Source organism: Syngnathus floridae, chromosome 20 (genome assembly GCF_059516105.1).
Source record: "Syngnathus floridae isolate MCC-2025c chromosome 20, RoL_Sflo_1.0, whole genome shotgun sequence".
NCBI lineage: Eukaryota > Metazoa > Chordata > Actinopteri > Syngnathiformes > Syngnathidae > Syngnathus > Syngnathus floridae.
The window spans coordinates 6066798-6090000 of NC_142432.1; the positions used below are offsets into that span (position 1 = coordinate 6066798).

At 47.5% G+C, this 23203-nt stretch overlaps 4 protein-coding genes and 1 long non-coding RNA gene across 15 annotated transcripts; 4 read left to right on the plus strand and 1 right to left on the minus strand.

Moving 5' to 3' along the window:
* Positions 1-435: 435 nt before the first annotated feature.
* On the plus strand, positions 436-2713 carry eif1axb (eukaryotic translation initiation factor 1A X-linked b). Its single transcript, XM_088364055.1, has 7 exons — positions 436-633; positions 1186-1269; positions 1482-1585; positions 1693-1743; positions 1819-1900; positions 2166-2257; positions 2347-2713. Exons 1-7 carry the CDS (start codon positions 618-620, stop codon positions 2350-2352), a joined length of 435 nt encoding a protein of 144 aa, XP_088220181.1. The 5' UTR covers positions 436-617; the 3' UTR covers positions 2353-2713.
* A 1095-nt stretch (positions 2714-3808) lies between these two features.
* Positions 3809-11261, plus strand: map7d2b (MAP7 domain containing 2b). 9 transcript variants are annotated; one of them, XM_088364061.1, is made up of 17 exons: positions 3809-3873; positions 4300-4431; positions 4901-4984; positions 5236-5396; positions 6450-6582; positions 7308-7388; positions 8071-8163; positions 8257-8354; positions 8431-8504; positions 8570-8766; positions 8835-8973; positions 9045-9225; positions 9319-9423; positions 9500-9563; positions 9692-9839; positions 9905-10167; positions 10243-11261. In XM_088364061.1, the coding sequence occupies exons 2-16, from the start codon at positions 4392-4394 to the stop codon at positions 10146-10148; spliced, it is 1842 nt and encodes a 613-aa protein (XP_088220187.1). In that variant the 5' UTR covers positions 3809-3873; positions 4300-4391; the 3' UTR covers positions 10149-10167; positions 10243-11261. The 9 variants fall into 9 exon arrangements, with proteins under 9 accessions (XP_088220187.1, XP_088220188.1, XP_088220184.1 ...); XM_088364062.1 differs by lacking the exon at positions 3809-3873 and adding an exon at positions 3988-4005; XM_088364058.1 differs by lacking the exon at positions 3809-3873 and adding an exon at positions 4456-4528 and having other exon boundaries at positions 4025-4373; positions 10277-11261.
* Positions 11262-11620: 359 nt separating this feature from the next.
* On the plus strand, positions 11621-18391 carry LOC148380976 (uncharacterized). Of its 3 annotated transcripts, none has more exons than XM_088363683.1 (10): positions 11621-11856; positions 12274-12317; positions 12395-13000; positions 13116-13868; positions 16667-16833; positions 16901-17051; positions 17118-17181; positions 17256-17432; positions 17500-17602; positions 17968-18391. In XM_088363683.1, the coding sequence occupies exons 2-10, from the start codon at positions 12283-12285 to the stop codon at positions 17979-17981; spliced, it is 2070 nt and encodes a 689-aa protein (XP_088219809.1). In that variant the 5' UTR covers positions 11621-11856; positions 12274-12282; the 3' UTR covers positions 17982-18391. The 3 variants fall into 3 exon arrangements, with proteins under 3 accessions (XP_088219809.1, XP_088219808.1, XP_088219810.1); XM_088363682.1 differs by having other exon boundaries at positions 11621-11852; XM_088363684.1 differs by having other exon boundaries at positions 11623-11852; positions 16901-17015.
* On the minus strand, positions 18098-22286 carry lipib (lipase, member Ib). The gene is made up of 10 exons (XM_088363685.1): positions 22161-22286; positions 20951-21351; positions 20736-20844; positions 20552-20653; positions 20126-20215; positions 19888-20055; positions 19681-19770; positions 19475-19583; positions 19211-19384; positions 18098-19119 (listed from the first exon to the last, which is right to left on the minus strand). Exons 1-10 carry the CDS (start codon positions 22210-22212, stop codon positions 19035-19037), a joined length of 1380 nt encoding a protein of 459 aa, XP_088219811.1. The 5' UTR covers positions 22213-22286; the 3' UTR covers positions 18098-19034.
* Positions 19212-21793, plus strand: LOC148380978 (uncharacterized). Its single transcript, XR_015854653.1, has 2 exons — positions 19212-19776; positions 19879-21793. It is a non-coding gene; the product is annotated as an uncharacterized LOC148380978 (long non-coding RNA).
* Positions 22287-23203: the final 917 nt, after the last annotated feature.

Sequence of the window (23203 nt, forward strand, 5' to 3'; positions counted from 1 at the left end):
CTATCTACTTTTAACTTTTAGCAATAAACTTGCGACTAGTTCTCAACACTAGAGGGCAGCACAAAATGTTGAATGTATTCGTTGCACAGTATAGCTGTGTATGGTTCTCTAATTAAATTTGTATTTATTGTATTATTCTAAATCCATCCATCCATCCATCCATCCATCCATCCATCCATCCATCCATCCATCCATCCATCCATCGGCGTGAGCGTCCTGGAGCCTATCCCAACCGGCTGTAACTATACTCACTGTAAATAATAACAAACGTATGTATATGCTATTACAATACCGGTCAATTGATTACAATTAAATCAATTTATTTTGCCAATTTATTTGCTGTGTTTATTTGCGTATTAATTGCGTGAGTGATATATTGTTAATACAATCAGCGTTGTAGGCAAACTCTTGCAATAAAGTTTTTGTTTTTCAATGTACTCATTGGGCATGCGCACTGGAACGGTGAACCTCATCGGCAATCGTGTGAGCAACTAGCTTGGCGCTTCACACTACTTTCGGTCCACTTGAGGTCTGAACGACTTTCGTGACACTTCACACCAGATCCAAGCGTTTCGTTTACATCCACTGGGATTATTGTGACAGAGGCGTAAGGGAATATGCCCAAAAATAAAGGTAAGGCGGCTTTTGTCTCGGAGCGCGCCGCGGCTACGAGGGACACAAGTCAGACACGGAAAACGTGACGAGTCCCCGCGGCGCTAATGCTAGTTAGCTCCGGTAGATTACAGTATTTGTTGTTGTTGACGCCTTGTCTCTTGTTGGTTTTGACTAGCTAATGGTCCATTTTGTGAAGGAAGCCCAAAATGCCGACAAGCTACAATGTTAACGACGGACTAGGAATTGTCCCGTTTACCTTGGCGAGCTACTTTGAGTTTCACCACACCCGCTTTGGCCTCCACATCTCATTAGCCTCCTTTTAGTTTGTTTTACTGAAATCGTAACTTGATGAGGTTTTACATCTTGCTGTGCTTGTGAACCAGAGAACGAGACGTGTATTGATGTATTTTTACTCCACGGGTTTGAACTCTAAACGCCAGCCAACATATGCGTGTATAATTTTTGGTGGACCTGTTGAGTTCCAACATCTTTTCAATGGAGGTTTGCATGAAGCGACATGCTGTTTTAAACACTACTTCGTCCAACGAACCTGATTGTGCTTCCTTCCAGGTAAGGGAGGAAAGAATCGGCGGCGTGGAAAGAATGAAAACGAGTCTGAGAAGAGAGAGTTGGTGTTCAAAGAAGATGGACAGGGTAAGTTCATCATAAGCCATGTAGTGGATGAGAGCTGGCTTCAAAACATTGACACTCCTTCTCTAGACTGCTCTATGCTCTTGAAGTGCTATTAGTTGCTGTTTGTAATCTTCCACAAAGATGGTAGCCAGGTGTCAAAATGCTCCAGAATGTTTAATTAAATTTATTTAATTTTGGAATCTGCATCTCTCTCTACTCACGTGCCTTTACAGAATACGCTCAGGTGATAAAAATGTTGGGAAATGGCCGTTTGGAGGCCATGTGCTTCGATGGCACCAAGCGACTCTGCCACATCAGAGGAAAGCTCCGGAAAAAGGTGACCACACACACACACCTGCCGTAAACGCTGAGTCGGCATCCTCGCGTAACCCCGCCATGCACGGATCGTTGAGTTGAACCTGTGGTCATGTGATGTGCGCCCAGGTGTGGATCAACACGTCGGACATCATCCTGGTGGGCCTGAGAGATTACCAGGTACCGGCCATGGCAAGCTTGTCATTTTGTTGTCGTGGGAGCCCCCCGGCTTGACGACCGTTTATCTGGTTGCAGGACAACAAGGCCGACGTCATCCTCAAGTACAACGCGGACGAGGCTCGCAGTCTGAAAGCGTACGGCGAGCTGCCCGAGCACGGTGAGATACGCACACGGATCAATTCTGCATAGATGGACCGATATGAGGGTTGACATAACTTCATGACGTCATTAACATTGTCTGAGTATCTTCGGACATTTGTGTGCACGATACATTTGCTCATGACAACATAGATGTTTGGTTAAATTGGATAAATCGATACTTTATTCGTCCTGTGAGGGCATCAGATCAACAGGTCAAATTTTTAAGGTAATTCAGCTGCCTGTTTTTTTTTTTTTAATTGAAATTGTTTTGTATCTTTCAGCCAAAATCAACGAAACAGACACGTTTGGTCCCGGCGACGACGACGAGATCCAGTTTGACGACATTGGCGATGACGATGAAGACATTGATGACGCAAGTGTTTTTTTTGTTCTATCTTCTTTTGGCCTCGTGATGATGTCACATCATTTCAGCTCAACTTTGCTCTTTTTCTTCTCTTGCAGATCTAAAGACTTACACACACATACACACACGTTTATCCAACAGGGATATTTTTGAGCCGACACAGCGCTGATAAAATAAAAAACTCATTTTATAGAATCCCTTATATAAATTGTCAAGTTTGATTCTCTTTCATCAGTCGACATGTTTGTTGAATGTGAAATTGATGAAAGAAAACAAAACGTGTTTGTTCCCACTGAGAACCAGCTCAACGTGTTTCTTTTTTTTCCCCCCCTGCATTTTTTTGGAGGAGCGTGTGACTGCAAAATCATGAAATCCTTTTAAGAAGTGTATTTATATTCATTTCACGTTTGGTGGAATTTAAGAGTTTCAGAATCTTTGGATTCACCAATAAACACATAAACCATTTTTTTTTTTGTCTTTCTCACACGTGACGTCTTCATTCACTTCGTTTGCTGTGACCTCCGTCTGAGAATTGTCCTGCTCTAGAATATTGCTTAATAAACTTACAATGACTTTACATGCTATTACTTTAAATTGTATAGTGTATAAAAGTTGCACCTAAATGTTTAAAATTAACTTTTATTAAAGGTTAAATGCAATTCTATTGACGCTAAATACAACTGAATTAGTTGCTTCCATGTGAAAAGAAAATTTAAAAGCTTCCAGTGCTGGCGTATACGTAAATAGGAAAAAATGAAATCATTTCAAGGCTGCTCATTTATTGTCTTCACAAGAAAATGTATTTTTTTTTAGTGTGTGAGTGTAAAGTGTTCCTTTTTGTTTCGCGTCACTGCTGCTTGTTCTGCTCAGTTCTTACACCTCGCCACATGCGCCGAGACAACCTCACTCAATCTCACTTTATCTTTGTAAAAAGATTTATGGACTACTTTTTTTTCCTCCTTTGCACCGTTTGGCAATAGGGACTCGCCCCCTTCTGGCTCAGAGGGGGTACTGCAGTAGCCTACAGGGGACGCGTGATGCTGTAACTAATAACTAATATGTCCAATGTGTGACAGATGGGTGTCTAATAAACAATCTTAACTCTAATTGCATGAGATTTTTTTTTAATTTACTAAAAAGACATTTTTCAGGGAGGGCCATCAAACGAGTTTTTCGATAGTTGTATAAAATTGCTACAAAGATTCATAGATAATGAAGTTACCCCACAAAACTATATTTTATTTAAAAAATAGATTTAAATTAAAAAAATTCAAATTTGTCAAAGAGTAAAGGCTCGAAAGATTATTGAGATGAACATAAATTGCATTAATAGAAAGTTGCATTAATAGAAAGGAACAATGATGTATAATTGTCACGCTTGCTATTTAAGTAGGACACAATTTCCAAAGAGAAATTCAAGTAAGAATACGTAGTTTATTCCGAACCTTTTTAACACTAAATAAAAAAATGAAACCAACATATGACATCGTGCGAACAAACTGCTTGGAGGTCAAGTCACGTTTGGGTGACGTCATTGCGTACCCTCCTCCGCCAACGCCAGTTGTGACGTCACGGCGCCGCCAGGGGTTTGACTGCTGCCTGGCACGTGTGCTATATGAGAACACGTGAGGAAAAACGTGTCGAATTCAAAACATATCCGTTTGACATTGTTGTTGTCGTGATGATTATTATCAAACTTTGACGTAATTTAGTTGCTAGGTGTTTCTTCTCGAATTGATGGCTTAACGAGTGACGTGGTAATGAATATGCAAATTAGGTCGTGGTGACGCGCTAACCTTAAGCTAATAATAGACCACATTGTGACGAAGTGAAACTGTGACAAGTGTGCCACTCGTTTTATGTTTTTTTTAAACGTTTGAGTATCTATTCAATAGATACTCAAACGTTTAAAAAAAAATACACACAATATTGTGTTATTAGCATTGAATGCTATGCAAAATTTGAACCTGCTGGTGATGAGCAAAGGGAAGCAGACCGGAAGTCCTCCCTCCCTTCCTCATCATCCATTCTCTCCTCTTTCCTCTTCATAGCATCCCTCGCTCATCCTCACTCTTCCAGGCTGATTCATCCGAGTGCTTCTAAAGTGTTCTTGGACTAGAATCTGGTTTGGCTCATCCTCATCATGACTCAAGTGGTTCCGACTCGTCCGATTGCTCTGACAGGTGACTTATTTTTCTTCATTTCAGGTCATTGAAATGCACAAGAAGGAATTAGGGAAAGCCTTTGGAGCATCTCCTCCATGTACAGCTCGAGGACTGTGTAGGAGTACTCACTCTTTGGCGTCAGTAATAAGACATTGACCAATTTGTTGGGCATCAGTGGTTTGTTAGAAATGCTCTCAAGAATTTATTCCATATTCATGCTGTCCATCTCCAGTACTCTCTTTGGCCTCATTAGCAAGGACAACTACATGCTACTATTGCTAGTAAGCCGAAAGTTGTCTTACGCAGAAAGTGGTTGGAAAAAATGTCTTGATTGACATTAATTGGATGTCGATGGACACGTATGTGCGTGCTGGCAGATTCACACGTGAACTCCGTTACGTTCTCGTCCCTTGGCTTATGTTCCATATTTACATCGTTGCCTCCCCTTCCAGTACAATGAATCATGTTGTGAAAAAATAAATTCCAGCTCTGGACCCGCCTCCTTCGACCCCACCGACCAATAGGAAGGCCTCTCCTTGTCGGTCACCCTCCAGTCAGAGGAGCCCCACAGGTCAGCTTTTGACCATTGGCTGCCTAGGCCATTGTTTGTCCGCATGTCACCTGACCTTGCATAAAGCAACAGAAATTTTTTGTTTGCATGTGCTCTGCTATTGATTGCCAATTGGTCCAATGAGGACGCCAGAAAATGGCTGCATGCGAGTGATGTCTTAATGTCTTAATACTGTCTTCACTGGATTGCAAATATTATGTAAGGATACATTGCAATACGTGGAAAAGTGCAGCTCGTTTGCGTGTGCGCAGAGTTGTCGGAGGCACTGCGAGATAAAGATCGTCGCGCTCAGCAGCAGCTGGAGCGCAGCGGCCAGCAGCGAGAGCACAAGATGGCGGCCCAGAGGCGAAAGGAACAACAGCGCCGCCTGGCGGCCGAGGATAAACGACAGCGACAGCAGAAGGCTGAGAAGGTCAGAGGTCACTTTGAATTTTCTTCTCGGACATCATTAACTGAAGGGTCAAAGTTGAAAATCATATGCCGTGATGAGAGGGGAGGGGCGTGTTGCTCTGTATGATTTAAATGGCGTCAAGTGTGTTTTGCGCACACAACAGCTGGTGTTGTGCGATGGGTTAACGAGCCCTGAGGCTGCCTGGTCTTCAGGGAGCATCTCCATTGATTCAGCGCCTCTGTTGGCGAGCTTGCATCCTCGCCAGGACCCTCCCTTCCGCTCCCCCACTCGTCAATGACACGGGATGACCTCATCATCACCATATTGCGAGGTGTTTACGGGAACGTGACGCCTGTTTTATGTTTATGAGTGAGTGGCGCAATTTTTTTCAGAGCGAATCCAGTACTCTTGGACTAGTCCGTTTCATCTATAAGATCTCATTTAACACAATGAGGTAAAAAATTGCTGATTGTGAGACCTTTCCTTCTTTCTGAAGCAGATGAGGCTTTGCCAATGTGTTACACTGGTGCAGTATAGCGCTAACTCCTGCTGAGGAGAATTTTGATGATGTCAGATTTTTTATTGCTTCAAGTATCATTGCTGGTATCAGCAGTCTCCTCAAGTACCCAATACCTGAAAATAAGGCCAGTATCGATACTTCCCTGTTTCTAATCTTCACGAGGGGACATTACATCATGCTAGGACGTTACTATGGGGATGTTACGTGTCGTTGTGTGAGAACGTTACATGAGTGGATGTGACACGAGTGAGGAAGGTAAGGCGGTAGGAAAGGGAGGGGGAGAGGGAGGCAGGGGGGAGGGGAGAGAAATAGAGAGAGCAAGTGAGCGAGGTGTGCCGCCATGCTCTCTCTCTCTCTCTCGCTACTCTGGTGTCAAAGCGGCGAGCATCACGCTAAAGCAAAGCAGTGGGAACACGGCGAAGGGGCGAGGCCACTGCTCGGATGCGGTTACCATGGCGCAGCTGTCACCCTGCGCATCGCCAGGCATGCGTCGCCGTAGCGATGGCTCAGTAAGGGAGTGTCTCTTCTTCCCCGTGTCGGAACGCAACGAGCAGGAGAGGCTGGAGGCACTGGTGCGACGGAGAGCCGGGTGCGGCGCCGAGCGCAGGGGAGGAGGCGACGCCCACGACCAGCTGGACAACAGGCCCAAGCGATGGACGTGGGGGGGGCCGCCGGATGGCGTGGAGGGTGAGTGTCACCCACGGGAGCCGGAGGTCATCGAGGAGACAAAGAAGGAGGAGGAAAGGGTGTGGAGGCTGCGCTGCAGGCGATGCTTTGTCTCCCCGCTCCTCCTCCTCCTTCTCCTTCTCTGCTCCTCTAGTCATCATTTAGCCTCGGAATTGTGCCACAGGTGTGCGTGTAACGTTGAGCGCACCGGCGCCATGTAAATCTCGTCCTTCTCATCTGGTGTTACTTTCCTCAAAACAAACGAGGGGGCCCATTCGGACGCGTCCTAGGCTGGCCCCTCACGTGACGCTTTGGCAACATCGCGGTCAATAATTGATTCCCGGGCCGTCCTGACGCCGACCCGCCCAGCGGCTCGGCACACTGCGACACAAGCTCGGCCGCCATTACAGGACGGAGACCTGCGTGCGCACGCCGTCTCTTCCTGGGACATCACGCCTTATGTGACGACCTTATGGTTGTCCTCAAGTCGGCTTCATTTGATTTCTTATATGTCGCTTCTGTGGCCGGCCGCCATTTTGAAAATGGCTTGCGCATTTCTAGCTTCTTCTTTTGATTCATGCGTGAAGTCACACGATGGTGTCGTGCTTCGCACGTTTGCCTCCCAGATCTCATGCTTGGTGTTTGAATCCTTCCTGTTTGGACTGAACACATCATCGAATGAACGTTTGCTACCCTGTCATGCCTGTGTGCGAGCGTAACGCTTTTGCTTCCAACCTGTGGGCCAGGTAACACTAAGAGCCCTCCCGGCCACGCCATCGGCTCCGATGTGCTCCCCGCTGCTTCCGGCACCTGCCAAGCCCGTAACGGTACAAATCACGTGACCGTGTGTGACCCCGCCCGTCACTGCCAGCTTGCTCCTCGCCAACTTTGCATGTTGCTGTAGCTCTTCTGCTCTTTTGTGTATGTTTGTGTTCACATGTGTGGTACAGCTATGACATCACCTACCTGCCCTATGTATGTTTGGATGTTGTCATGAGGTTCCCCCTTCCCCCACCCTTGGACCAACAAAGGGCTCTGTCTCTTCCTGTCCTGCTGCTGTTTACTGACACACACACACACATGTTCAGTATTGACATTTAACCGTAACGCGATAGCGCCAACATGGAGGAATCAAATAGCATCAGTATCCAGGTTGCTGTTTGAACAGTGATTTCAGAAATTCTTTTGCATACCACTTGAGGGAGCCCTTTGCAATAGCTGAACGTTTCATATTTGTGCACATTGCTTCGCCTCGTTTCAATTCAGTCTGCGAATGATTGACTTCGTCCTGAAATGTCACGTGATTGTCGATGATGTGTCCCGGTCCTCCTGCGACGTCATAATCCAATTCATGATGAAGGAAATTCTTCATCACCATGGCAAACTGGTGACGTCAACATGGCTCATCTGTCATTTTGGGTGTCGGCTCTTTCTGAGCTCTCGGTCGAGCTCGCTGACTGACTTGCGGCTGACTTGCCGTCTGTGACGTTCTCGTCTTTTGTTTGTCAGCTTGTGAACTCCTGGCTCCACCCACCCCGTCAGACCAACCAATGAGCAAGCAGCTGTCCAACTCGTCCGCTGCCCTCCACTCGATGGAGACAGGTGACCCACAAACTTGCAACTCATTACTGACTCATCCAACTCTTCTTCTCGTCGAGGTGATTCTCAAATGATGCGATGTTGTGTGTCACCGAGCAGCTTCTTCCAACAAGCACAGACCTCAAAGAAGTTCTTCCAACCGCAGGAGCATCGCCGCATTCCCTGAGGGGACGTCTCGAGCCAAAACGCCCACGGTCAGCACAGACACAGTCGAAGTTTAGTCTTGCCTGATGATGCAGCACTCGCATCATTTGTAAATGTCACGTGCAGGGAGAAGTTCCTGCTGCACCTGTTCGAAGTTCATCCTTCAGAGCCAACAGTAAAGGTTCTGCTACGCCAAAAAGGTAAACACAATTTGAAACAATACCGCTGAATTCAATGATCAACACAGCCGCCGTTGTGGTTCCAGGATGCGAGCGAGCAGAAGTCGGGCTCAGTCGCCCTGCTCGCCGGGCCAGTACCCCCCCTCACCTCTCCGACAGAGGGCCACCACTCCCGTCGGTGATGATCGGGCTCACCACGGCACCCTAGACAGGAAGTCGGCCAAATGTGCTGAAAACTCTGACAAGAAGATGTCAAAATCTACCAGCAGGGAATTGTGTGCAGGTGAAGAGCGGAAAAACGACTGTAAAAAGTACAAAATATGTGACGTGGCGGTCAATTGTCACTTTCAGAGTCCCCAGGAACGCCCACGGGCCGCAGCGTTGGGGGCACCATGGATGCCGAGGAGGCGTCGCGGCTTCTGGCCGAGCGCCGCCGCCTGGCTCGCATGCAAAAGGAGCAGGAGGAACGGCAGCGGCAGGAGGATGAGCTGTCAGTCCGCATCCTGTTTGACATTTTACACGTTCATTTCATATTTTAAAATGGCTGGCTCGTCCCCACAGACTGCGAGCCGAGGAGGAGCGCAGGAGGCAGCAAGAGGCCCGGGAGCTGCAGGAGAGAGAGGCGCAGCAGGCGGAGGTGGCGCGAGCCCGGCGCGAGGAGGAGAGGAAGAGCAGGGAGGAGGAGGAACGTCGGCAGAAGGAGCAGCGATGGAAGGACATGCAGGATGAGTTGGACCAAGAGGTCCGCTTTTGTTTCCGCTCGCTTTGTGATTGTTTCGCCGGACTTCGAATTTTGTGCTTGAGCTTTTTTTTTTTTTTTAAACGTGCTCATTAGAGGGAGGAGGCCTACCAACGAGCCCATAGAGAAGCTGAGAGGAAGAGGAGGGAGCGCGAGCAGCTTCATATCCAGGAGGAGCGGGAGAGGCAGCTGAGGAAGAAGGTGAGGGAGAAGACTCGTTTCACGTGCATCAAGCTTCTTCTTCTTCTTGCCACTTCCCCTGTCTACTCTGTTGTAGAGAATTGAAGAAATCATGAAAAGAACACGCAAGAGTGACGTGGAAGCTCCGACTGATGCTGCAGGTACATCTGCGGTGAATCTTTAAGGGGGGCTTGACCAAAGCCAGGTGGCACTGACATATTCTACTCGCATAAGAATCTTTTGCATGGCCTTCAAAATAGAAGATGAACTCCAACTGATGTGTTGACAGTGTACCACGCGAGCTCCGAGATAGCGCCGCTCGTCCTGGAGGAGAACGCCCCGACTCCTGCCGAGGCACCCGTCATTCTGCTGGGACCGCTGGAGAGCAAGAGCTGCGTGGACGAGCTGTCGGACGGCGTCCAGTCCATGGACGTCAGGTGAGGGACAGCTCGCCGTTAGCGTGACAAATAGCACTAATGTATTGCACTTGTCCGTCCGTCAGTCCAGTGTCCCGGGACGAGCCGGCCAGCGCTCAGGAGTTCTCGCCGGTGGCGGACGGGCCGGACCGCTGCCCCCTGGGGAACACGATGGACGTGGAACCGCAGGCGGCCCCCTTTGCCAAGCTGCGGGCTGGCAGCGGCATGGGCGACCTTAACGAGAACCTCCTGATCCAAGCGTACGGCAACACCGCCGCAGAATCCTCGCCGCTCATCCACGGCGTCGGCCCCGGCCGGGTGGATGCGTGAGCGGCTGCACGAGGACTAGGTACGACGGCTGAAAGTTTTTTTGGAAGATTTGTGAGTGTTCAGTGTTCACACAACGTAGGGACTTTATTTTCAGTTTTACAGACGCCGTGGAACATCTTTCATTTTAGGAGATTCGCATCCTCGGTTCTTCAACCGACTGCAGCTGCAGCAGCGATCATCATTTTTCCTGCAGGAACAGCCACCGCTCATCAATCTGACGGCCACGCCAACGTGACCATGCATCAACTCCACAAAGCTTTTTCACCAACTCCAAACTTAACTGGTTGATTTAGCGATTGAATGACGACACATCGCAATTTGACAATTTGTAACGTTTCTTAACGACGGGCGCCGGGATGCTGCCAGCAGTGCCGGGTGGCAGAAAACAAGGTGAAGGCAAGTCGGAATTTTGAGGATGGGATGGGGTGGGTGGGAAAGGCAGTAAGACAGTCCTAAATCCAGAGACAAGTTGTTACTAACGTATTTAATTTCTTGTTATCTCTGAGATTTTTGATCTTCGAAAAGAACGCCATCTTTACTGGCGCCCACTTGAATCGCCTTCCAGGTGGCACATTTGTGTAAATAGCGTAGACAGGAGAGAAAACGTAGCCAGTGGAGTTATTAGCGGACGCACTCGTTGCTTGCTTTCTCCATACTGTTGAGTTGGAGCCTGTAGCTTTGCGGACCAGAGTCACTCAAAATGTCACTTTTGAGAGGCACACTAGCCGCAAAAAACTTTGAAACCATTTTTTTGCGAGTAGTGTGCGTGTGTAGTTGTAAGGCACTGATTAACCACACTCGCTGCACTGTGTAGTATGCACTATTATTACTCGACTTCGCGCTAACCCCCACCCCCCCAAATATACCTCATTTGTGGACACTGGTCACCTCTGAGGCCTTCAACCTCGAGCACCCTTCAAAGTAGCCACGTAGGAGTGAGTGAGGAACGGGCAAACATGGTTCTACATTCTTTAGCTTTGCGCTCATTGTGGCTGCGAGGCCAACATAAAGTGTCTCCTCTACTACTCGTACGCCGCAGCCTGGTCGAATATAGAATTGTACACGCGATGCATGGATTACTGCAAAATAGCATCAATAAACTTCATCAAGCTATCAAGTGTGTCTTTCTGTTGGCAATCATACAACAGAATAATTCAACAAAACAAACTCACAAAACAAACACACTTTACATGAATTGTGAGGACATGGAAACAAAGATAATTATGTAAATAGACAGTTTAACATTAACAAAAGAGTAAAACATGTTTAAAATCAAAGTTAAAAAATAAAATGAATGGAAAGAATGTATAGTGCAAGAAAAAAAATAATGCTTTGACAGAACTATGCTTTGGCATAATTTTTAACTTGGATTTAAAAGCATTCACACTTGAGGCTAACAATGTTGGCTGACACTCCATACCAGTTGGTGGCGCTAGTGCGCTTACGCGCCGTTTGACAACTGCTTGTAAACAAGAGAAAAAGCGGAAACGCATGATAAACACGTCCGCGAGTTCGGCCATTTTCCGTAAATTCGGGTAGGATAGCAGCTTTAAAGCAACTTTGGCGTTTACTTGTGTCAATAAATAGGGCTGTCAACTCAAATAATCGAGTGTTGTATTGTCATTCGTGTGTACAAATCGTTATCTTAAAACGCGCTGGGGTTGCCGGTGTGGCATCAAACGCAGGACGTCTCGGGAGTCGCAGGTAGGTACGTCAAATGCTAGTTAGCATTAGCTTACTTGTTCATTTATGTGTTGCTGCCACCGCTTAGCATTTAATTCCTGGGGGTTGGAAAATATCATAATATCTTCCGTGGGACAGGTCTTGTGGCATTTTAGATAGTGTGTGTGTAAGAAAGACGGAAATTTTAGGGGGAGCGTTATCATTAGCTTGGATGCTAACTGGCGATAGCCTCGCTCCAAGCAGCGCACACTATTCACCGCGTGCAACATTAGTGAAACAGTTATTCCAAATGACAGATGCCGTTTTCTTAACTTTTAACTCTTGTAACAATTTGAAGATTCCACTAACACCTTCAGTCAAGCTGTGACATTTCTGTTAGAAATGAAAAATGCGCCAAACGTCCTATGTTGACTTTGTTATAACTTTTTGTTGCTCTTTAAAGGCCGCCGGAATGTCCCGACAGATGTCGCCGTCACAACAAAGCAGGTGCATGCAATGATAGCCGACAAGTCCTGTTGATCAAAATAATTCATTGTACTTATTGTGACTGCTGTGCTGTCTAGGCGGGTCCCATGGAACGAACACGGACCAAACAGAGCTTCAGCAGGACACTATGGAAGACCATTGGACTGGAAGCCCATTGCCAGAAATGAAGAGCGCAGGTTTGGTGAGGACATGTTCCCAGAAGCACACAGGAGATCCTCTCCTTCTCCGCAGGATCACTTTTGGCGTCAGCGAAATCAGGAGGGCAATTTTCCACGGAAACCGTCACCTCGACGTGATTTCAAGGACCACCATGTCCCACGAAGCTCCCCCCAGCGGGATGGCGGATTCAATGCAGACAGACAAAGAAGAGGCTTCAGAGAAGATTTTCAGAATGTTAGCAGAGCAAGGTCACAGTGTTCGCCGCCGAGGTTCCGTAGGGAACCGTTGCCGCTGCTGCCTCGCAGTCACTCGGAACACCCGCAGGAAGCCCCAGCTTGGAGGCGGGACGAGTGGCGGGGCCAGGGGCAGTTGCGAGACACCAGTCCCAGGGTTAGATCCGAGGAGCAAAGAGGAAGCCGAAGAGAAGGGAATGTTGAAGGTCCGAATAGAAGCCGGCAAAGAGAGGATGTTCAGCCCCCCTTAAAGCGGCCGAGAAGAGAAATGGACGGCCAACATCACAGCGGGTAAAGTCACAACAAAATCCAATTCCTCGTGAGCGACAAAGACTTTAGGATATTTTTGTCTTTCCTTCTGCTTGCTTATTCTTGCTGATGATGACGTGTCCTCTCGCTGTCACAGGTTCAGACGGGACAACAAGGATTTTGGGGATCGGTGCTATTCAGCCGCCACGGTTGACAGAGCCTTCCACAGGGAGACTCCAGACTTGGGAACTCCTCACTTCACTGAACACGGATTCCAAGGAACCCGCAAAGGACCGCGCCGGGAACACTTGGATAACGGTGGACAGCGTGATTTTCACTTGAGACACCAACATGCCGATGCAGCGAGCTCCTCACAAGAACAATTCCGGAATTCAAATAGCGGGCCGGATGGCCGAGAAGATTCCAGAAAACACCACTTTCCTGATAAATGGGGGGATGGCTCGGAACGCAAGAGGAGCCTCCCGCCGCAAGAACGGGCAAACTTTGCGAGATATGACGGACAAGGCACTCCCACAAACCATAGAGGGAGAGGTGGTCCTCACCTCGCCAGAGGTAGGGTCAGTCACATGGGGAACCGGACAAACTTTCTGCAGTCCTCTCGGAGCTACCAAAACATTCCTCGTGAGGAGCCCAGAGCGGGATACAGATCCCAAAAGGAAACGAGTTACCCCAATGCAGAAGAGGAAGAACCCAGCTGGACGCAAGACGACAGACGCCCGAAGCAGGTCCAGCCTGCTAGTCTGGAGCGGGGCTTGCACGGGAGCGGCCCAGATGTGAACCAGCCCAGACCAAATCTGTGGGAAGAATCAGAGTTCAAAAACGTGACTGTGGTAACGGAAGAAACTCTCACCATCAAAGTGGACATGAGCCGGCCCATCCTGCACACCAGGTATAGTATTCGTCCATCAAGGTCAAAGTTGACACCTTGTTTTACCCAGAGGATAGAATAGCGCCGAGGGCAAGTTTTTACTGGCAAGTAGATGAGTGACTTGGACAGCAAGAATGTGCGTCATGTGATAGAAGATTGAATGAAATTGGATCCGAAACATCTCAATAGGTCTTTGATATCCTTTGGGAGCAAACAAAAGAAATGCAATTGGAACGCAAACCTCACGTGGCCTGTTTTGATGTTTTTGGAATTGGAACGTAACGAGCACCTCATCCCATGCTCTGATGTCATCACATCTTCACTCAAGCTTCTTCATGACGTCATAGGAGGAGTTGTAATTTCGTGGAATGCTTTTGCTTCAAGTTGCCAACAAAAGTTTTTTTGGACAAGATGGATTGCGATGGATGTGAGCCACCACTGCACCTCTCTGCTGGATCAGCAAACACGTTTGCCTTAGAACAGCCACGAAATGACGACATGATCCAGGAAGCCTCTGGAGGACCATTTGAGAAGGAAGTATTTACAGGACACCAGGAATCAAGTGCAAGGTGAATATGACGGGGAAAGAGAAGATGTTAACCAACTTCCTGGAGGAAGGTACATTCCCACACTTTAGTTGGTGGACCTGCTATTCAGATGTTGGCTCGCTAATTTACGTGGAACCTTCCTTCTCGGAATGGAGTTGAATAATCAGGATGACTTCTTGAAAGCATCTTTTGAAAACGGCAGAGACCAGAAAGCCACACAAATAGCAAGAATTGGATGCCTTCAAAGAGGAAGTTGAGAAACAACATCATGTGACAGCAACATGTGGCCAATGATGGAGGAGCGGCCTTGAAGAGCGGAGGCAAACCTTTCTTGATTATTTGAAGGAATGCTCACATGGGCGCCGATGTTCAGCCATCGTAACACGACACGGAGACAACGGACCATTCTTCAAGTTGTCCTCATTTCAAGAAGTACTCGGGTGTCCTTTCATCCAAACATGGATGTTGCTAACATCTAAACGGATGAATATTGAGAGCGACAGTCTTCTTCTTCACCTTCACACGATGCTAACGACCATTTTCAAGATTTCTTAGGTCCAGCAACAATTGCTCATGGAAGTCCTTCTAGATGAAAAAGTAAAATAAACCTGATGTTCTCAACATGGATGCAGGTGTACACGATGTTCACATTAAGGAGCCGAAGGAGAGTGGTTCACACACGCCGTTGACGCCGAGGAACATCGGCCTTTGCTGAAAGGAGCACGAAAACAATCGTGGACCTCCATCCAAACCATTTCACGTGGATGCTAATGAACAAATGAATCTTCAGCTGCATTTACACAGCAATGGATGGACATTCCTGTATGTGAACAACATCGGAGGGGATGCTGAGAAGACCATCTTGATACAAAGGAGCTGCCGCGATGATCACATGTATCTGTCCTTCAGCGTGACGAGCTGTCCTCTTTCAACGGCAGATGTGAACCTCAGAAAGAGTTGTCAAAGTTGAGAGCGTCCGACATTGTCAGATGTAACCATCGGGAGAAAGGACAAAAGGAAGACGCCCCGGTTCTGCCGTCAAACAGTCGATTGTTACTTAATGAGTGAAGATGTGATGTGAGCTCATACTGTCCATCAGATGCTCGTCGGGACAACGGGGAGAACCGACGTTACCAAAAACCCGAAGATGGATGGCATTTCAGATCAGGTGACAAGCTTCAGGAGGACAAATGCAGCAAGTAACAAGTCAGTCAGATGAAGCTAGCCTGCAAAGGCGGGACAAGAGAAGGAAGTGACATCACACCCCATACAAAACCACTTCAGGGAATAATGAAGATAATCTGTATGCTTGGTTTGTCAGTCAGTGAAACCCTCAGGAGCAAACGGGAGGAAGTGACATCCCTACAAAGAGTGGCCAAGCTGTGATGTGAGGTCTGTATTAGATCTCAAACGTCAGGAGGACGTGACACCACTCACTTGAAGACGTGTTTTCAGCTCAGGCTGCGTTGCCCGCCGCCTTGCGAAAACTGCGAGCCGGCCTGTATCGCCACTTCTTGTGGACACGCCATGTTGCGCGGGACGCCATCATTGCGTGGCATGGCGTCTGTCTCATCAGCGTCACCTGAGCTCAGTTGTGCGTAGCGTAGCAGGCCCAAATTAAAAAACAGGTCAGGAACATGCGCAGGTAAGTCACGTTTCTTCTTTGGTGTGATCACATTTGAGCTTTGGATCTTTCAGTGGTGGACTTTGAAAATGCAGTCCACCCAGCTTCTAGAGATCATGCCCAGAAGCAAATAGTCCAAATCCACAAGTGCCCCTCCCCTCCCCCAAAGATGCGATTGTGCAACACTTGAACTTCTCTTCACTCTCTGCTAGCATAGCTGCCCCATTCCTGGGCGACAGGTGAGCTGAAGCTTCTCCATGCCGACGTGATTGAAAGGCGGCGTACACCTCAGACCTCGTTGGCACACAAAGCCAAGTTGTCACTCACACTAACCTTTGGAATGTTGGAGAAAGCTGAAGAAAACCCACGTAAGCAATGCGACAGCTTGCACATTCCACACGGGGAAGTCAGAGACCAGATCCAAACCTTCAACCTCAGAACTACTGGCTGGCCCCTATTACAGTATTCTCTTTTGAAATTAACGATCAACAGGTGATTAGGTTTGAGAAAGAACATGGCGATGCTGTGTGGCAATCTCAGGAGTGGGTGTTTTGCCGCCATCTTGTGGCATCTGGCCAAAATCCTAAGTTTTAGGATCCATGGAGCAAAGACCGAAATGATGAATGTCTTCTTCATCTTCCCGGCAGCTCGCCGTGTTACTCTGCAGAGCGCCAGCTCTCGATTGACCTGGTTAATGTGGGTCGCCGGCGTCCGGATTTCCTCCCGGAGGCGCCGGGGGCTGTGCCAGAGAGCGACGGCCCGCGCGGGGGAGCCTTTGCGCAGGAAATCATCACCCTGGTGCACAATGTCAAAGGTCAGAATCACCCGGCAGCGTCCCAGAAGTCACTGGCCACGTCTTGACGTTTACGTGCGTGTCGCAGAGATATACTTCAAAGGCAACGGCATCACGTTGAACAAACGGTTCTCCGCACCACAACACTGCCGAGACGAGACGGCGACAGGGTTGACGCTGAACCAGAGGTTCTCATCAAAGGAGTACGTCTCTGTGATGCCGCAATCTGTCCGATCAAACTACTACAGGTCACGTCACATACGTGTGTCATTGCACCTCGTGATCTTCGTCTTTATCATCCTCAGCATGAACACGGCTCTGTCGCCCGGCAACATCCAGCCGCTCCTTCCCGCTTTGAGCGGCGTGCAGGTGAAGTCGACTTTCCGTCGGGACGCCAACAAGCTTGGCCTTGACACTCCGTCTCCATTTTGTGTCGTTTCCAGACGCCGCACGGCCCTGGCGACCTGAGACACGACCTTGAGAGGCGGCGTCAGAAGCGTCTGGAGCGCGTCACCATCACCATCCCAGGAAGCGGCCCGCCCTCCCCCGTCAAAGTCCGCTGTGGCGCCCCCAATGTGATGCTTGAAGACGAGCGGGACTACAGGAGGGACAGCAACACGGTGAGTTTGCAAGTGTGTGTGATCCAGGCAGCGGGGACTGCATTTAAGCCGGTGTGTGTTCATCCAGGGCCCCAGACGAGGAGGTCCGTACAGAACCAACGCCGGGCCGATGTCAAGGTTAAAAAACCAACAGCACGTCAGGATGCAGAACTGCCACGACAATGGGGAGGGTACGTTTTTTTGTGTATGTAGAGTGCGAGGAGGGAAAAAAAAAAAGGTCACCACCGTCATCAAGGCGCCGGCTGCCACTCTTTCAGTCGTGGCCAAATTGCATAATAGTATGTTTGAGATGTTCCCTCCTGCAGCTCAGCACGTCTTTTTTAGACGGCTTGTGTAACAACCGCATCGCTCGCTTTGACCGCAGCGTCCAGCTCGTCCAATCCCGTTTCTTCTTCCCGCTCAACCACGCCCGCGCGGCTAAAAATCCTACGCCACTGTCGTGATCCGCATTAGAGCTGCAGCCTCTTGACTTAACCTCAATTTTCTTCTTCCTTCCCGCCGTGTGTGTGTGTGTGTGTTGTGGGCCCCCCCGCAGGTCTCAGCTGGTGATGCCGCCCGCTGCTCTCACCGTGATTTGTGTTCGAGTGAGTACAGCACGTACAAGTTGTTGGACCGCAAGACGGCAATCGGTCCAAGGATGAAATTCTCCAACCTTTGATTCCATATGTGAGACATGTGAGACGATCACCTTTATTTCAATCTAGTTGTACTATGTTCATCTTGTTTTCAATTGTCCATTATTTTACTGTTTTTTTTTTTTATCACAAACAAATTATTTAGGTTTCATTACCTGACATGTTTCGGCTATCACTTCCGCCTTCATCAGAATGGATGATCATCCTCTGATGAAGGCAGGTAATGAAACCTAAATAATTTGTGATAAAAGAACCAGTAAAATGATTCATTTCAATTTGTTGTCACACGTTATGTTAAGCAAAATAAAAAAAATCAAACTTCAACATCTTTTGCTTATTTTTAAACGGAAATATGAAACAGAAAAAGTAATAAAAGGCACACGGTAAAACCATCAAACAAGTTTGAGCACAAGACATGGAGAGCACAAGAAATAATCAGACATGATGATAAGCAGGCCTAATTTGACCTCAATCCCATCAAGGGCCAGATTATCGTCTGGCTCCAAACATGATGCCGAGTCATTCTCCTGTCATTGAGAGTCAGGTTATCTCCCCATGAAACCCGCCTCACAATTTTTGGAGATCCCCTCCAAATCCAGGAGCCGATCCAGTAGCTCGCCGGGCACAGGTACGTAAATGACCTTTAGCTTGTATCGCACTTTTCTCTCTTCCTGTCACTTTAATTAACACTTCCTTTTCATTCCCATGACACACGACTAACCAGGAACAGCTTGTGTCGATTATTTGCATAACGTGTCTCAAAGGCGTTATGTGACGACCGCTGCGGCTTACTTTCCAGGTAAGCTAACCGTTAACCTCACTTCTATTTCTTCTGCTTGTCTTTCTTGGCCATCTCCGATTATTCCAAAGTTCATTCTGGTCCACGTGATAAGTGATCGGTTTGTCCGTCTGGATTGTAGCTCCGCCCACTGCATAGGTTGTCATCATGCCCGCCGAGCACGATAAATCAGCGCCGAGAATTGCACGATGACGGCCGGAACGCCACCTCTGTGTTTTCCTCCATGATGACGTCGAAGCGGCACATCAGTGGCCTGTGCAGGAACAGGAAATGCATGAGTGGTGCCACAGGTAATTGGTGTAACATCCATGAGCCGGGGCCAGGGGGGGGGGGGGGGGTCTGACCTTTGCGGGTGCTCCAGCGGCGTCAGTCGTATTCGCAGCAGTCTGATTTTGTAGCGAGGCCCGATCACGTTACCCGTGCTGATGCGCAGGGAGATCTTGTGCACGTGCATCAGGTCTTCATCAAACTGGGCCAGAAGACGCGTGGACGTGAACTGCTCAAAGCGAAGAAGCTTGCTGCACAAAAACCATGTTTGGCTGAATTAACATCACAAGATGTTGGTGGAAAGAATGCAGTGGCTTGTATTTTGTGAGGAGACCACTCACTGGTCCACACGGGCCTCTGTGACGTTCCTGCCGCTATGCAGGCGGATGTAGACCACCCCCCAGCGGAGGTACTGGTTCCACGTCACCATGTCCACTCTGTAGTTCATCTCTGTCAAAACACACAACATTCATTTTGTGGCATCCTTCCATAACTGGTCCGAAGATGCATTTTTCTTTTGTTTTTTTTCCGTTGCAGGTAGACCTACTCATGTAAGGGTGTGAGGCGGTGGTGCTGAAGTACACTTTGGTCTGTCCCAGTCGCAGAAGACTTTCCCGCCATTTGATGACATCATAGCCTGGAGGTGAGAGGATAAACATCATCCAGCAGGAGAAAAAATTCTACTTTACTGTGAAAAAACGAACTGTTTTTTTGTAACTTAATTTAACTTCTGGAACTTGTGTAGGGGTCTCACCGAGCTGCGGGCAGGAAGCGGGCTTGAAGGCTTCACACTGCAGGCAGCGTCCATCCAGGAAGTCGGCGTAGGAGGTGCACGGGTACGCCGTCAGGCTGCACGTGCCGTTGAGGGCGCACAGGTACAGGAACATGGAACGCTGGTGGTCGCACACAAAGTAAGACTTTCCTGTTGACCGGGGGAGGGGGGTCTTGTGGTTATGTTGACCTCAGCAACACAAACACCAAAACGTTTTTACCAGCAAAGATGGTTTTGGGGCAACCGGGCTGGTCGGCCCCACCGTTGGCGTAGAAGTCAACGTGACCGTGAGCACCCCGCAGGCCAAACGCTGCAATGCCCAAAAATTAGACTACATCATATCACATTCAGAGTTTACTTAGTTGCATTCATTGAACCTTTTTTCTCCTAACATTATATTATTACAAAATGATATTAAATTAGATAATATAGTGTGGTATGTGAAATGATATTAGCATTGTACGTTTTTGTGTTATGGTTTTAAATACATATTTCCAGTAGACCTTAATGCTACCTGCCCTCTTGTGGCACAACAGTGAACTGCATGAAGGCAAGCTGATGATTATCAGTAAAAAAATGAGAATAGATTCTTGTGCAAAGTATTGTTGTTGCTGTAGCCTTAGCATGAAAATGTTCAGATGCTCACAGTCCATATCTGTGTGCAGGACGTCCACAAACATGGCGTCGGAAGGGTCCAGCCTCTCGTCCGGCGTGGCGCTGTTGAAAAGAGGCCCGGCCGGGTCCAAACCTGGAAGCACAAAGTAGAGTGCAGTAGGTTTCACGCACAAGATGTTGTGGATGTTGAAGAACCTAGCAAAGAATAACTGTACCTGTGATGCGCCCGATCTTTCCTTTCAGGTTGGCACCCACAAAGCCGGCGAGGTGCGCCCCCAGACTGACGCCAATGAGGTGCACCGAATCCAGGGAGGCTCCTTCCTCCTGAGGAACAAAATATCCTTCTGAGAGAACCGACTTGACAAAGTGACCCATGACACTTGATTGTCGTCGTCGGAACCCAGAACCTTTATTTTGGCCCCCCTCATACCTGCATGCTTCCGATGAATGCCGTCAGGTTGTGAGCCGCCTCCTTGGTGTAGGCCACGGCGGTGAGGTAGTTGAGGTTGGCGGCCCCCCGGTTCCAATCCACCACAATGACATTGAGGTCCCGCCGCTCAGCCAGCAGGCGCACCAGGTGGTCGATCCACACGGGCGGCGCGCCGGTGGGCCGGTAGCCGTGGATGACGAAGGCGGTGGGCCGGGAGAGGTTGAAGAGCGGCTCGGACGGGAAGCGCTGATGGTGCAGCTCGCGGCCGCACGTCGGGTTGGTGCGTGTGTATAGCAGCAGGCGTACGTACAGGCTGGTGCCCAGGAAGCAATGGGACAGGTTGAGGTCCGTGAAGTTGTCACATGAGTCGTCACTGCTGCTGCCGCCGCCTTCCTCAAAGCCTGGAGCAGCAACAGAAACATGCTTAAGAAGAACCGCAGACTTTTTTGTAGTTTTTGATAACACAGGACGCGAAACAACCGCCGCAAGCGTGTAAGTTTCCACGGCTATTATTAACTTTTCAAAGAGCACTTAAATTTTCAAAGAGCTTTTGTTTATGGACACCCATGACTTTAAAATGAAAACAGGCTCCAGCACTGGTGAAGGGGGTATCCAAAGGCCCACAACAGAGTGATGTTTATTTTGTTTGTTTTGCTGAGTAGGTTGTTTTGTTTATTTGATATTTCCTACATAAAAAGTATGTACGTATTTGTAATACAATTTAGTCGTTGTGTTCTTTATTATAAATAGCTACACTGTTTATTTTATTTTTGTAATATTGTATCGATAGATTTTACATTCTTTAAACATGTGACATCATTAAAAACATTATTTGCACATTCATGTTTGTAATGGTTGGATAAAATTTGTTTTTTATTTACATTGAAGTTTTATAATTTGGGTAAATTTTAACATCAAGAGATGTTTTTATATCCACAGCTGAAACCTATTTAAAAAAATCCCCAAACACTTGATGTAAAGTTTCACATTCTAGAACAACAACAAGCACAATTTTTAACAAATTGAATGTTCTAGGTTTGCAATAAACAATACGTTTAAATAGCTACATTTATTCAAATATATTTAGTATAGAGGTTATGTAATGAGGTTTAAATTTTGTATAAAAAGTAAATGTCTAGCAAATGTCCAACTAGACGTCTCAAAAAACCTTCATTTAATGCCGTCTAAGAGACAGAAAAATGTTACTTACCTTGGCAGAGCAGCGCAAGTCCCAGCACGGCAAGTCGTCCGCAGGGCAACATTTATGCGCACGGGCCGGCGTCTCCCAGACAATGACAGACTGTCGGCAGCGTTCCGAAAAGGCTCCGAGGATTTGATCCTAGTAGGAGGAACTGAGATAAGAGTGGCAGGAAGGTCGACCAATCAGTCGCCTTGTCACTCAAGTTCAGCCAATAGTAGTATCAGTCAGCTCGTCTCTCACAAACGCGAGCACACACACACACACACACACACACACACACACACACACACACACACACACACACACACACACACACACACACACACACACACACATCAATCAATCAATCAATCAATCAATTAATCAATCAATCAATCAATCTTTTATTTGCCAAGTTTGAGCATGCCAAACAAGGAATTGTTTGGCATATATATATATATATATATATATATATATATATATATATATATATATATATATATATATATATATATATATATATATATATATATATATATATATTATATGACATATGACATATTGTCATATAAAGCAGTTAACCAAATGTCTGATTTTTATGTTAGGGAAATAAAATATAAATATTAGGGAAATATGTGACCTTTGACCATGATATTTTATTTATATGTGACTAATAAAGTGGCCTGTTATTAGGTACACTTGAAAATGGCGGTGTACCTAATGGAGTGTCCGTGTGATTCCCTCGTTAAGTGCACCTGCGTGAAAAGTTTTAGCTCCCAAGAACATGAAAATGAGCTAAATCTTTTCACGCAGGTGTGTTTAACGAGGGTAACTTGGAAAACATATTGGAACGCGGCCCCGAGGACTAGAGCTTGACACCTGTGACCTTTGACCGTGATATTTCCCTAATAAAGTGGCCTGTTATTAGGTACACTTGAAAATGGCGGTGTACCTAATGGAGTGTCCATGTGATTCCCTCGTTAAGTGCACCTGCGTGAAAAGTTTTAGCTCCTGTAGAACGTGAAAATGACCAAAAACTTTTCACGCAGGTGCACTTAACGAGGGACTCTTGG

Coding starts and splice junctions, on each gene's coding strand:
- eif1axb (XM_088364055.1), top strand. Junction 1,586..1,692: donor GAGGAAAGCTCCGGAAAAAG/GTGACCACACAC, acceptor ATGTGCGCCCAG/GTGTGGATCAACACGTCGGA. Junction 1,901..2,165: donor CGGCGAGCTGCCCGAGCACG/GTGAGATACGCA, acceptor TGTATCTTTCAG/CCAAAATCAACGAAACAGAC.
- map7d2b (XM_088364058.1), top strand. CDS start 4,465: ATGCACAAGAAGGAATTAGGGAAAGCCTTTGGAGCATCTCCTCCATGT. Junction 7,389..8,070: donor CACCTGCCAAGCCCGTAACG/GTACAAATCACG, acceptor TTTGTTTGTCAG/CTTGTGAACTCCTGGCTCCA. Junction 8,767..8,834: donor CAGCAGGGAATTGTGTGCAG/GTGAAGAGCGGA, acceptor TGTCACTTTCAG/AGTCCCCAGGAACGCCCACG.
- LOC148380976 (XM_088363683.1), top strand. CDS start 12,283: ATGTCCCGACAGATGTCGCCGTCACAACAAAGCAG. Junction 12,318..12,394: donor TCGCCGTCACAACAAAGCAG/GTGCATGCAATG, acceptor TGTGCTGTCTAG/GCGGGTCCCATGGAACGAAC. Junction 13,869..16,666: donor CGGCCCATCCTGCACACCAG/GTATAGTATTCG, acceptor TCTTCCCGGCAG/CTCGCCGTGTTACTCTGCAG.
- lipib (XM_088363685.1), bottom strand. CDS start 22,212: ATGTTGCCCTGCGGACGACTTGCCGTGCTGGGACTTGCGCTGCTCTGC. Junction 19,771..19,887: donor CGCTTCCTGCCCGCAGCTCG/GTGAGACCCCTA, acceptor TCTCACCTCCAG/GCTATGATGTCATCAAATGG. Junction 19,385..19,474: donor ACAGAGGCCCGTGTGGACCA/GTGAGTGGTCTC, acceptor GTTTTTGTGCAG/CAAGCTTCTTCGCTTTGAGC.